The sequence below is a fragment of the Carcharodon carcharias genome, chromosome 15, assembly GCF_017639515.1.
Source record: "Carcharodon carcharias isolate sCarCar2 chromosome 15, sCarCar2.pri, whole genome shotgun sequence".
Classification (NCBI taxonomy): domain Eukaryota; kingdom Metazoa; phylum Chordata; class Chondrichthyes; order Lamniformes; family Lamnidae; genus Carcharodon; species Carcharodon carcharias.
The window spans coordinates 58,878,673-58,891,806 of record NC_054481.1 but is presented as its reverse complement, the minus strand read 5'-3'; the positions used below and the strand labels follow the sequence as shown (position 1 = coordinate 58,891,806).

Sequence of the window (13,134 nt, the reverse complement as noted above, 5' to 3'; positions counted from 1 at the left end):
CTGGCAGTGGATGCCCTCCAAGTCCCCATGGTGCCAAATCCTGCAGAAGGTGGCACGTGTGCATAACCAGTTCCCTTGACATGTGCAGGCATTGGTGACACCGGTTCTCGCTCAACTGCAGGTAGCACATGTCATCTTGTAGACCAAGTCTAGCAATGCACCTATGAACGATGGCTCTGTGGGGTTCATTCTCTGTGTGCGAAGGAGGCTGTGCTGCCCCTTGGTCTTCAGGGTTCTGCTCCCCACTTTGGCGAGCCAGGTATTTCCGTCGCATTCTTCTCCATCCTATAAGCAATCAGGCAGGCAGCGAGATCATCAGAAAGTCCAGGCCACCACATTGATACCCAGTGTTTAGTATAGATGATGGCTCACCATGTGGGCAGTACTGGGTGTGGACATCAGATCACCGTGTAGCGGCAGCTTCAGCCACTCGACTGCTTCCTGAACCCTCATCTCAGGCACAGGCTTTTCCTAACCTGGACACCAAGGCTTTGCTTGCACCATGTGGGTGACTTTTCAATGTCACTGAAACATAAAGCAAGGGACTAGGAGCGCACCCCTCTGTCAGTGTTCGATGGGCACCTTTTCCAACAGGATCCTCAGGATTCCCCAGTCACGCAATGGTTCTGCAGCACCATAGCACGCATTCAAGTTTGAAGTGTGCACATGAGGGATTAACAGTGGAGGAGTAATCATTGGCACTGTCAGTGCTGCTTGAGTGGGCACAATTGCTTGATCAGGCTGACACCAAGTATGTCAATTGAGCTCAAGCTAAATGTTCTCAGCTGCAATGCAGTATTCACCTTTGATATGTTTTGCCCTTAGCCTGGCCGTTTCCTTCCACCTTCCCCCACCCCCACATGTTTGTGCTCAAACTTCAGTTGGTGCTGCCGTGACCCCCCCAGCACTATCACCCTCGTCCAAGGTTGCCTTCTCCCCCTTCCTCTCTTTGTACTGTTGCCCTTGCCCCAAGGTTGCCTTTTCCCCCTTCCCACTGTTGCCCTTGCCCCGACACCACAAGCCATACACGAAGAAGCCGCTGTGGAGACTTGCCTGTGCAACCCCCCCCCCACCCCCCGACTCTGCAGAGCCACTGAAATAATTGTGAACGCTGCAAGTTGTGTGCACTCACACCTCTGAGTTCCCTTCGAAGTGAAGGTTGCCAAGTTCACGCCCTTTAAAGGCGGCTGTAAATCACACCGATGTGGGATTTAAGTTTGATGTGGGAGGATGATTCCGGAGTGTGGGCGCAATAATTAGATGCTAATTTATTACAATTAAGTTCCTGACGTTCGGAGGGGACAATCGTGTTCCGGATTTATGTCATCAGGAAATGTGACTAGGGCCTTCCCGCGAGATTCTCTGATCTGGACACTGAACATGTCTGCCGCAAACAGGCAGAAAATCATGGCCTAAGTCATGAATATAAATGTTAAACAATTGTAGCTCCAGCACTGATCCTTATAGGGCCTGTTATTCATCTCTGCCACTCTGTATAGCTACTCTCCCCTCTGCTTTTTCTCTTTCAGCCAGCCAGTTATTCATTCTGCTACTTGTTCTGACTTCATTAGCTGTGATCTTACTCATTGTTTTATTATCTGGTTCCTTAGCAAAAGCCTTTTTGGAAATCTAGATAAACTACATCTACGACATAACACTTGTCTACTTTCTCTTATAGAGTTCGATGAGGATGGTCAAGTAAGACTTTCCCTTTTGAATTCCATGTTGACTGTTATTATATTACTTTTGGTTTCTAGATGGTTTTCTAAAGTGAAGACACTTTCACAATTCATGGAGCCACTTTGAATTTTTTTTAACACACTTAATCACTGGCACTAGATGTGTTACAGGGTACACACCATAGAAAAAGGGACCTGGGAAAGGAGAGAAAGAGGTGGAGGATGAGATCGGGGCACTGGTATATAGAAATAGATGGAAAGAAGAAGAAACAGTGAAAGAGAGGATAGACGACTGGAGAAACAAAGAAGCATGGATGAAAAAGACACCAACATGGGAATACAGGGAAAGAGATGCGAGGACAGAGATAGATAAATAGCAAGACACACTGGGAAAGAAACAAAGCTAAATAGGTGAAGAGATAGCACAAAATCTGCATTGCATAGACCATGGGATGGAGAGCCAGTTAAAATGGAGTGATGAACTTACCCACTGGCTTGCTGCATCTGACTGACTGACTGCAATTTTAAATTCTTGGCTGTAAGGGCATTCACTGAAACTTGCTGGCCCCACATTAGGTCTTCCCTGTCTAAGATTTCCCTCCCATGATCTTCATCAGGATCCCCACAATGCTGAGGACAATCCCCTTGGTCCTGATGACTGCCTCCTATCACCTAATCTTCAAAGCCAGGCGGGTGCTATCCACCAGTAGCACGTAAATGAAGCTTGTCATTAAAACCAGCTGGCTGGTCGCCTGCTAGATGGCCTCCCTGCTAAACCAGGCCAACCTGGTGGCAAGAGGAGCTTTGGTATGAAGAGGTTCAGAAAAGGAGGATCTTTTATCATGGAATGATATAGTACCTGTGCCAGTCTTTGGTAGAGCTTTCAAATTAGTGTTATGGTCCTGCTCTTTTCCCATTCCCTTGTAGATTTTCCTTTCAAGTTTTCAAACTTATTATTGGATCTGCTTCCACCACCTTTTCAGGCAGACTCCAGGTCAAGACAACTCGCCGTGTAAAAAATAAATTCTTATGTTGCCTATGGTTCCTTTGTCAGTCACTTCAAATCCGAGAATTTTAGTTACTTCGTGTTTTCTTTGTGGTCAAAAAGAGGAATAGACAAAAGCCTAGAGACAAACTTCTTCTGGAGAATTTAAACACAGAGCGCTCTTGTCCAAAGACCAAAGTAAAACTAAAAATGCCTTTATTTCTAGCTTTAAAAGGTTTGGGCCCTGACACCTCCCCATGGTTTTGCAGCCTATTAAAATTCTGCAGTACTGGGCTTCTGCCACCAGAGGTCCCCGTGGTGAGCTCAACAGATAGCACAAAGTCTGCCCTGGTGGCAGAGACCTGGTACTGCAGAGTTTAAATTTACTCCAAATCCTTTGGGCCTTGACAGATTTTCAAATTGCTGTCTCCTTTTCACAAAATAACAGATAAAAAATGAACACACGTGTTTTATGATCGGAGACATTTCAAACACAAAACATTTTCCAAGAATAACTTCTACCACTCCCTTCAAGGAAGTTATGAATTTCACTTATGGAGGATTTCGACAAGTGTTTACTCTTTGTAACTAATAACAGAAAACATTTAATTTATACTTCATGTTCAGTTATCCTGTGGGCCTGTTTTCCCCTTTCCTCTCCTCCTCTTGCTGAGGTGCTATTCTTCGATGGGCATGGCTGGTGAGTAAATGTTATTGAGTGATTCAATCACAGGAGGCACAGCTTTGAGACCAATCCTGTCCTTGCCTGAAGTGCACACAATTTACTAAATAACAATAAGGAGCAACCTTTTCATTACTCAGGAGCATGGAGGCTAAATACAGCACTTTCTTCAGCCTAGATGAGTTAATGCCTCATTGGCCAGACCCAGGTCTAATTCTGATCTGTTCGACTTAACCAGGCACAGGTTTAACCAACCTAGGCTTTAAGTACAGTCACCCTGGCTTTTCTCACTCTGTTGTGAGAAGTGGAGGGGAATGGGATATATGATTTTCATAGATTCAGCGTGGAGATCTCACGATGGCCCACCCTTAAACGTTCAGAATGAGACACAGGAGCAAAGTACACCTCAGATTCAAATATTTTGTCATTATGTTAAATGTTAAAATGATCGCAATAATCAGATACTACATTGCCTTAGTTTATTACAGAAAAACCAATGAGGTGCAGACTGTGATTAAAATTGTTTCCATAGTGAGCATACGACTCAGAACAATGCTGTTAATAACTGGTTTGAAATGTACATTTCATACCAGCTGAAATCTGTGTTAAGAGGCTTTAAGCGAAGTACTGGATACACTATTGTTCTGGTGAGAGACACAGGCCCATTGAAACACGTCGCAACAGGTCAGGGATCAAGGAAGATGGATTGGTTAATTATCTATGCTGCAGCCACTGGAGAGATGGGATTTGTTCAAGGTCATTTTGCAGCTGATTTAAGCGGATTAATTTGGCGCTGGTTAGAGGTAGCTCTGATGTAAATGAGTTGTCGTGTTTCCATTTAATGAAGTGCATGTGTGTATAATGTTAGCAATAACTAATGACAACAATTATGTGACTCACTGCCACTGATGCTATCGTAACTGAGGCTCTGAAATGAATGCAAACTCTCATTTTACCAGCGTCTGTTTTATATCAGACTGGGTTTTTAGTGAGCGTTGAGTTCTCTCATTCTCAGAAGCATGTTATTAGGCCCTACCTGCCCCACTTGGCCTTAAGGAGCCATGTGATGACTCTGTCCAGTACTGCTACTGCCAACCTCAAAATTGACTGATGCCCATAAACATTGAATATAAGACATTCCCCAGCTAGTAATTGAACTTTAATGTTGATATTTCAGCTGATGTAACTGAGGATGTGATGTGCAAAACAGAACTGAGTTTAGGGAACTGGTGGTTGCTCTGAAGTTGAAGTAATGGTGAGTTTAGATTGCAGTTTTTGGGTGCCTCAGGGAACGATACAAGCTGAAGAAAAGGATCTAGTGAATGCTCAGAAGTCTGCCAGGAGAAAACTGTTTGAAACTGAGTTAACCCAAGCAAGAAGCCTTGGCGTTGAGACAATGGTAAAATTTTCACTGGGGTTTTGTGTCTGTAAGGGTTGCTGGGATAAAAGGAATAGTGTGAGTTAGAATCATTTTTCGGTATCGATATTGAAATTTTTCCAACCTTTTTGTCTAGTGTAATATAGTTCATTTTTCTTATTTAATAAACATTTTATTCTGTGTGTTAATAGAAGACTCTTGTGAATGTGTTCAATAACCGACCTTCACAGTTTCTAAAGAAAAACTAAAGTTAAGATCTGCTAAGCCAGGTTTCACTCTGGGACCTGACTTGTCCAGCATTAATATCAGCAGGGATCATAACATAGGTCATGACTTTTATAGTGTAAACTTCTGGTGGACAAAAAGGTAGAGAAATTTGTAGCCCGCCCAGTACAAAGAAAATTTAGAGGAAACATTGGATCCAATGTGGTTCATTTCCAAGGGGCCAAAATCTTCACCCACATGGTAGAGGAAGTTTTATTTGCAACGTAACGAAAGTAGTAATGGCAGAGATGCTTCCCGCTGCTTCCCAACTTACCATTGTCTGAAAGCAGGAGTGGAGTTGAGTCAGGAACTGGGGCTTTCCAGGAGCAGCCAGCACTCTCTTCTCTACCATGGTGCACTCCACATCATCATCTTGGATCACCACATCCTTCTTCAGGATCTTGATGGCATAGAGCTCATCAGTGCCCTTCCTTTCAGCCAGCATCACCTGCAAGGCACAGAGAGAACACACATACACCACTTATGCTGAGGAATGAGTTAAATAAGTCTAATGTCGCCAATTTCCTTCCCCCCTTCACCTTATCCTGGAGTGATGGACACCAGCTCACTGTCTGGTACTTACTGACCAAGCTTCATTGTGGAACTAAGTACTGGGTGTCTTCAGCATTAGAGGATATTGCAGCTGAGCTTGAATTTGTCTTTACTTAACATTGACCCATCCAAAACTTGGGTTGCTAAATTGTGAAGCAGGAATCCTGAGTTTTTTATCGCAGGAGGAGAGAGATCAATTGTAGCACCTGTACCGCTGCCCCATTTCTCATTGAGGCTATCGTAGCACAGACCAAAGATCAAACCTTGCTGGGTTGTGTGGCTTCGTGTCACTCTAGGCCAAACTTCTGTCCCTTGAAACAATAAAGTGAGCTACGTGGTCCGAGTATTAATTAGAACACCATAAAGAGGAAGGTTCATTGGGAGGTGACAACACAGAGGACCTTAGGAAGAAGGATGTGGTAGATTGGAGTGTGTGGGCTGTATTAATGTCTGTGCGTAGTGTCCAACATAAACACAGAGGGCTTACAAGCTAGTTTGATCCAAATATAGAGGCTGGCTGCATTACTGCTTTTGGAAAATGCAATTATAAACTCTTCCCTGGAATGCTGTGAACTGTTTACACCAATTCTCTGGAGTTTCCCCAGATCTTCCACTGAAGTTACAGTGGGAAAAATTCTCCTCTGGATCGTTAAGCCACCCAAAACACATTTCTCCTTGAACTTTATATTTTTCCACCAGTACTAAATCTCTGAACATGGCCTGCACTAAACGCATTTCTTTACACTTGTGTTCCAGAGTCAGCTATGTTATCAGCAACACATCACACACACAATACCATAACAAATCACCACACCAAAAAACCTAACATAACATTACACCAGCAACACAACAAACAACACAAAGTAACATGGTGATACAGAACCAAATAAAATGCAATATAGCATCAAGCCAGCACAATAACACATGTTATAATAAAATGCAACATTATATAATTACATACCAAAATAGATTACACCACAAATGCATCAACCAATAAAATAACACAACACAAAATAAATAGAACACAACAGAATACAATATTAATACCTCACCATATGACATGTCAACAATGCTGATCCTCAGAATCTGGACCATTCACCGCACACATTCCCCTCTTGCCCCCACGGATACCATAAGTTTTTTCCATTTCCTGTTGTTACCATAGACCTTTTATGATAATGGGAGAAGGTCTATACTAGAGTTCAACCAGTTGATGGACATTATAAATTGCTGGCCTTGGTAGGTGATTTAATTTTCCTCAGAGGATAGCATTATAATTTTAAACAAGTTTCAGCAAATCTACAATTTTGGTCTTGGGACAGTGTAGAGGGAGTTTTATTCTGCATCTAACTGGTGCTATACCTGCCCTGGAAGTGTTTGACAGATCAGTGCAGAACGAGCTCTGCTTTGCATTTTACCGATTCTGTTCTTAAAAAATTATTCATTGGGTGAGAGAATCACTGGCAAGGCCTTTAATTGCCCATCCCTACACAACTGAATAGTTTGCCAGGCATTTCAGAACGCAGTTAAGAGTTAAGTGTGGGTCTGGAGTCACACACACAAACAGCAGCTAAGGACTGCAGATTTCCTTCCCTATAGGGCATTAGTGAAGCAGATTCATGGTCACTATTACTGATATTAGCTGTTTGTTCCAAATGTATTTAATTAACTGGATTTAAGATTTTCCAGCTGCTTTGGTGAACTCCCCGGATTATTAGATCAAGCCTCTGGATTACTAGTCCACTATCGTAATCACTATGCCATTGTACCTCTGTATCTGCTCAGGGCAGCGTTTGATGGGATAATGCAAAGGGAAAGCGTTTGAATGGAGATCAATGAGACGGCCCCACAACACTTGGTGACCCTGACTCAGAATTTTGCCTTGGGTGGCGTGGAAGCTACACCCAAATTAACCATTATGTCATTTATTCTTCCATTGTAAGTAAACAAAGAAATTATGTCCAGCTTTTGATTATAAAAATTTCTGTGCAACCAAACTTAAAAATCAGACAACCTAGATCAAACTGACCAGATGATTGACTTATTTCATTATAGGACATTAGTAGGACGTTTGGGGTGAGAGACTGGAAGGCAGTGAAAATGTATTCATATCCAGATCAGAGTTAATGGGATTTTAGAACAGAGAATTCCTTAAGCTCCTCCTGGCCACAGGACTGATTACAAATACCAATTGAGAGCCATCTGCTTGGAATGACTGCAGTGGATGTGAATGATAAACTGGAGGCCCAACTCTTGTTCATTCAATTTTGATTTATATCCTCAGGATGTGGAGTGAGCATCATGAATCAAATGACAGTTTCCAGCCATCTAATTCAGAATGTATACCTCACTCTTCACAACAGCAAACACATTAGAGAGACTCAGTGAAACACCCCAGTGCAATGTTCTCTTAGACATGAAAAAAAGAGAATGCACAAGATTATTTTCAGCTAATTCACTGACTCACAGCTCTCTCAGCAACTCATAGGCTTAATCAGTGTTGTATCTACCTGATGGTATAAGGGGAACTTACATGGACCATGGCTTTCCTGCATCAAGCAATTCCTGTCCACTGTGTTGGAGGTCAGCCATGCTTCAGTGGGTAGCACTCTCACCTAAGTCAAAAGGTCATGGTTTCCAGGCCAACACACCAGTGTAGTACTACGAGAGTGTTGCACAGCCGGAGGTGCGGCCTTTTGGATAAGACTTTAAACTTAGGCTCTCTCAGGTAGATGGAAAAGATTCCACCGTGCTGTTTGGAAGAGAGAGCGCTCCCAATTCTTGACCAAACATTTATCCCTCAGACAACCAACACTAAAATGAAAAGCAGATTATCTCATTGCTGCTGCAGTTTGGGGAATGTTTCCCCACTTGTAATACTTGAGCAGAGTTTATGCAAGTGTACATTGGGCATACACACACAACAACAGATAGAACCAATGGGGCAACGAGACTCTTACTTTCCCAAAGCTGCCCTTCCCCAGCACCATCAAGAAGTTGAAGTCAGTCAGCTTCATCCGATCCCGGTTGCCATTGTTGTCAATTTTGGACCACGAGCTGGATCTCTTCTCCTCAGCCGCCTTAGAACCCGGCCCAATTCTGGCTCTCTGCAAATAAAATTAAACAATACAGCAGCTAAACTAAAGCTGTGGGAAGCATTTGGGCTGCCCATAGAGTGGGAGGGGCTATTACCGACTCCCAAGAGCAGAAGCAGCTGGAGGTGGAGTCAGTATAGTGGGGGGGGCTAAGGTGGAGACACAGGAAGGGCGGAAGCACAAGTCAGAGTGGCTGGAACAGAGCTTCCAAGAGTGGCCACTGCTACAGGAATACCGGGGGAGGGGAATACTATTACATCAGTGGCCGGCACTGGAAACAGTGTCTCCGGAATAGGAGGCACAAGGGAAAATGCTGAGGGTGGAGGATCAGGATGGGCTGGTGGTGTTGTTGAGAGGTGGTTTTGTAATGTTGCATGGGGCCCTGGGAGTACAAGTGGCTTTGGTCCCAGTAGTGGCATTGGATGGGAAGTCTGGGAGTCACTGGCTGTGCCTGGAAGGGGATACCATAGGAGGTTCTGGGATTGAGCTCCAGAAATGACAGGGCAGGGGATTGAAAGAAATGCTGAGGATGTGGGGATCCTGAGAATGGTTTGAAATGAATGTGTGAGGATGCAAGATGTACGCTGTCGAAGCTGACCCCAGTGCAACACCACAAACAGCAGGGTATTGCAATAAAATCCAAAATAAAATAACAGATGCTGCACAATTCAATGAGAATAACATTTTAAAGTGATCCAACCTTCGATCAGCATCATTCAGCCAGGCTCTCCAATCAATGCTGCTTCTATTCTTCACAGAATTCAAGCAACTTAAACAACAGTGTAATCTCCCTGAATGTTTCACCAGACTTCTTCCTCCTGAATAGGATTCCTGCCTGCAACTCACTCCCCAGGTATCAATTATTCTAAACATAAGCACCTGACCCTGCAATTAGATTCCAGCATTTAATTCACTTGCAGGTATTTGTTATTCTATCCATAAACCTTGCTGTAATATTCCCACAGCAGTGTGGTTCTAGAGGAGTGATAGATACAGTGGACTGTCAGACTGAAGAATAATATTCTCACCCTAACAAATGGAATTATTTACATTGCCCCAACATTCCTGCCTCTTTGAATTGAGTGCAGTCAGTTATCAGTGAGCAGCCAGCAGCAATCACAGCAGCAACACCAGGATAAATGAGGAGTGTGAGGCAGCGAACACAGCCAATAAAGGTTACTTAGCAGACTGATAGAAAGAGATGGGTGATGTGTGTGCAGACAGAATTTCAATTAATTGTACAGATAAATGCCACAGGCTGCACAATCCATTTGTCTGGAGTACTGACAATAAATGCTGCTCCTCTGGGTCATTCAGTGGACAAACAGTCCATCACCAGCATTTTCTTACATTATAAATAACGCAGGAAAGAATAACTTTAAACTGCTTGCAGCACACACATTTTAAGAAGGGCTCTTTTCAAATTTCCCACTGACCCTCCTGGACTCCAAATAGAACATCTGCATGGTTTCCCTATATCCTCACATATTTCCCAGGTAATATATTGACAGTTCACTCTCTACAACTTTGAACCCCCATCAAGTTTAGTGGATAGTAGTATGAGCGAGAGTTACGGGCAAGAATGCAATTGAGGGGCACCATGGCTTATATACAGAGTAATAGATACCCAGGAGTGAGTTACAGACTGGAAACTAATTGATGCATTTTGAATGCGTTACAGGCTGAATATTAAGATTATGTGGTCAGAGTTTGCATTGCATTACAGGGTGTTCAGCTCTCTTTGCCTATGTTAACTATTCACTTTATGTTCTTAAAAGAACCACTTCCTCTGGTTCTCTTTTGTGACCTACCTCAAACTTCTGCCTCAGCTCCTCATTTCCTTCAGTGTCCTCTTCAGGTGGCACTGGCACGTTGTAATATTCGCCCTCCTCCTGGCTCAGCAACTTGTACCTGTGTAACAGGGGATTTATTTTGTGTTTTGAACTGGCTGTCCCTTTTGGCGTATTTACAATCCAGCAAACTCAGCTTTTGGTTTAAAACATTTCAAAAAATGAGTAAAGGAAAATTTATATCTTGAATGTAAACAATTTAGTATTAATGCTACATTTCCTGATTGAGGCCCTTATGTATTCAGCAGTTCGGACTGGAGCAGGGTCCCCTCTCTGCAGCAGTGCAGTAAATGCTTTGCTGACCATTACACATTCCCCAGTACAGCTGGATGGCGAAAAGCAGCTGTAGAGAAGCTGCACCTAGAGTTCACTGCCATGGCATAGTTAAGGGGAAATCTAAGCGAGAACGTGGAGATATCAACACCCAACTTCACCACCAAAATATAATCACAGATACACACAATCACGGTGAGAACGAGAACTGGCTGGGCTGTGGCCAGCTGCACAACCTGTAAAAACTGACTGCATGAGTGTGCCCACCTGGGTAAGGTAGGAAGTCAAAATGCCACAGCCCAGGAAGAAGTCATTACCCCTGGGAGAAGAGAACAACAAAAACAGAAAATCTCCTAGCTGCAAGGTTGGGGGGCAGGGAGGAGAGAACGGGACACTGAATCATTTATAAATCATCTCCTACCAGAAAACTTGACAATTTGCATTCAACAGGCATCATATGCGCTTATTTGTGATCACCTGCGCTCAAAATGATCATCTAGTCATGATTTGACATCCCAGATAATCAAATAGTGATCATCTGGGATCATTAGTCATCAACTGACATCAAATTAAATCGCACAAAGCTCAAGCATCATTTGCGACCATTTAGCACATTTAATTAACTTCAAAGTGCTCAGAAGCATTCAATTGACACCAATGGTGATCAACAGACACCAAATGAAATCATACAGTACTCAAACAACATCATTTGTCATCATTTAGTATCATTTAATTGCCTTCAAAGCACTCAGAAGCATTCAACTGACTTCAAAAGCGATCACAGAGCTTGTTTGTGAGAATGTGCTGCCCGGGAGGGTGGTGGAGGCGGGTTGCCTCACATCCTTTAAAAAGTACTTGGATGAGCACTTGGCACATCATAACATTCAAGGCTATGGGCCAAGTGCTGATAAATGGGATTAGGTAGGTAGGTCAGGTGTTTCTCATGTGTCGCTGCAGATTCGATGGGCCGAAGAGCCTCTTCTGCATTGTGAGATTCTGTGAAAAATCTAAGTTCTAGTGATCAGAACAGAATTTGACAAAGTTTCAGACATCGGATGGTATCAACAAAATCATGCCATGGATTTTTTTTTTGAAATAAGTCCCAGCTGATGCAGTATGTTATACATGCATTGTGTACTGTGCTCATCCAGAGCCCATTGAGGCACACTGCCATTTCTGGGTTTTGGCACAAGTGAGAGTGTCGGAATTTGCAGAATGATTGTGGCCCTCAACAGCTGCGAATGTCTCAGTGTTCACCACTCTTGGGAGAGGAAAATCTACTGGAAAAGCCATTGACAAAGATAAAGCTGCAAAACAATCCTATCTTCTACATCCAAGCCTGGACACACCATCAACCAATAGGATTGTTTTAAATGTGGCAACAAGAGTGAGGATTGCATTAATGTTTACACTTCTGGATCCCGCCCAGAGGCTTTAGTGGCTGTGACCCAATGTGCTATCCACCACAGTGTCAGGGAACTTGTAAATGCTTTAATGTGTGACACAGCAGCCTCCTTGCCTTATTCAGCAGGGGTTGTCAGCAGTAACATGAGAAACATACTTGAATGGAAGACAATTCAACTTCCCAGGAGCATAGGCACAGTAGACAAAAATGTAATCATTTCAGCTCCCATTGCACTTCCTCACTGTCAAACTTCAATAAAAAAAGGACTTATACCATATGACCACATCTCAGAAACACACACAAGTTTACCTGCATTCTGAGCAAAGTTTGAACCGAAACCACCTGCCTTTAACTTGCTTTGTGATTGGGAGATTTAGAGGCCACGCTCACAGTACCTCATGTGCAGCCTCAGAGAGCCTTCCTGCACTGGGCTGTCTTCATGCTGCTGTCTCCCGAGTGAGGCGCTGGACAGAGCCGAGAATGGGGTCGAGAGTGAGGCCACAGCTGGGAGGAGACCAAAGGAGTTCAGCCAGGGAGAGTGCGAGGCCATGGAGGCTGAGATTTGGGGCCTGGAGTGCAAGCGGGGCAGAGGGGTGGAAGCTCACTCGCATTTGGGCAGGATGGAAAGATCCAGGTTGGTGGCGGGAGGGATGAGTGAGTGAGTGGAGATGGGAGGAAGGGTATGAGTGGAGCTGAGTGGGAATGGCAAGGAGTTTGTAAGTGTGGGCTGACTGAGGGTGGGAGGGAGGACATATGAGTGAGTGTGTGGGGGCGGGGCGGTGGGTAGCCTAATCATCGTTTTTGATGCCTCATTGCAAATTATATCTTTGATGTTAAATGATGTTACTGAACGTTTTGAGTGCATTTGAATGCAAATGATGTCAAAAATTTCTGGTGGGGATAATTCTCTCCCCTCACTGAAATTAGGAACCTGAAAGACGATACCCCAGGACTAACACTGCTACCAACAA

General features: G+C 43.7%; 1 protein-coding gene across 2 annotated transcripts in view; it reads right to left on the bottom strand.

The window, feature by feature from the left end:
- prkcba (protein kinase C, beta a) overlaps positions 1-13,134 on the bottom strand; it is a 273,443-nt gene that overhangs the window by 49,524 nt on the left and 210,785 nt on the right. For both annotated transcript variants that reach the window (XM_041205666.1, XM_041205665.1), the window contains exons 8-10: positions 10,447-10,546; positions 8,501-8,647; positions 5,263-5,436 (exon numbers count right to left, since the gene is read on the bottom strand). In XM_041205666.1, coding sequence (XP_041061600.1) covers positions 5,263-5,436; positions 8,501-8,647; positions 10,447-10,546 — 421 coding nt within the window. The remainder of the gene's footprint in view (positions 1-5,262; positions 5,437-8,500; positions 8,648-10,446; positions 10,547-13,134) is intronic.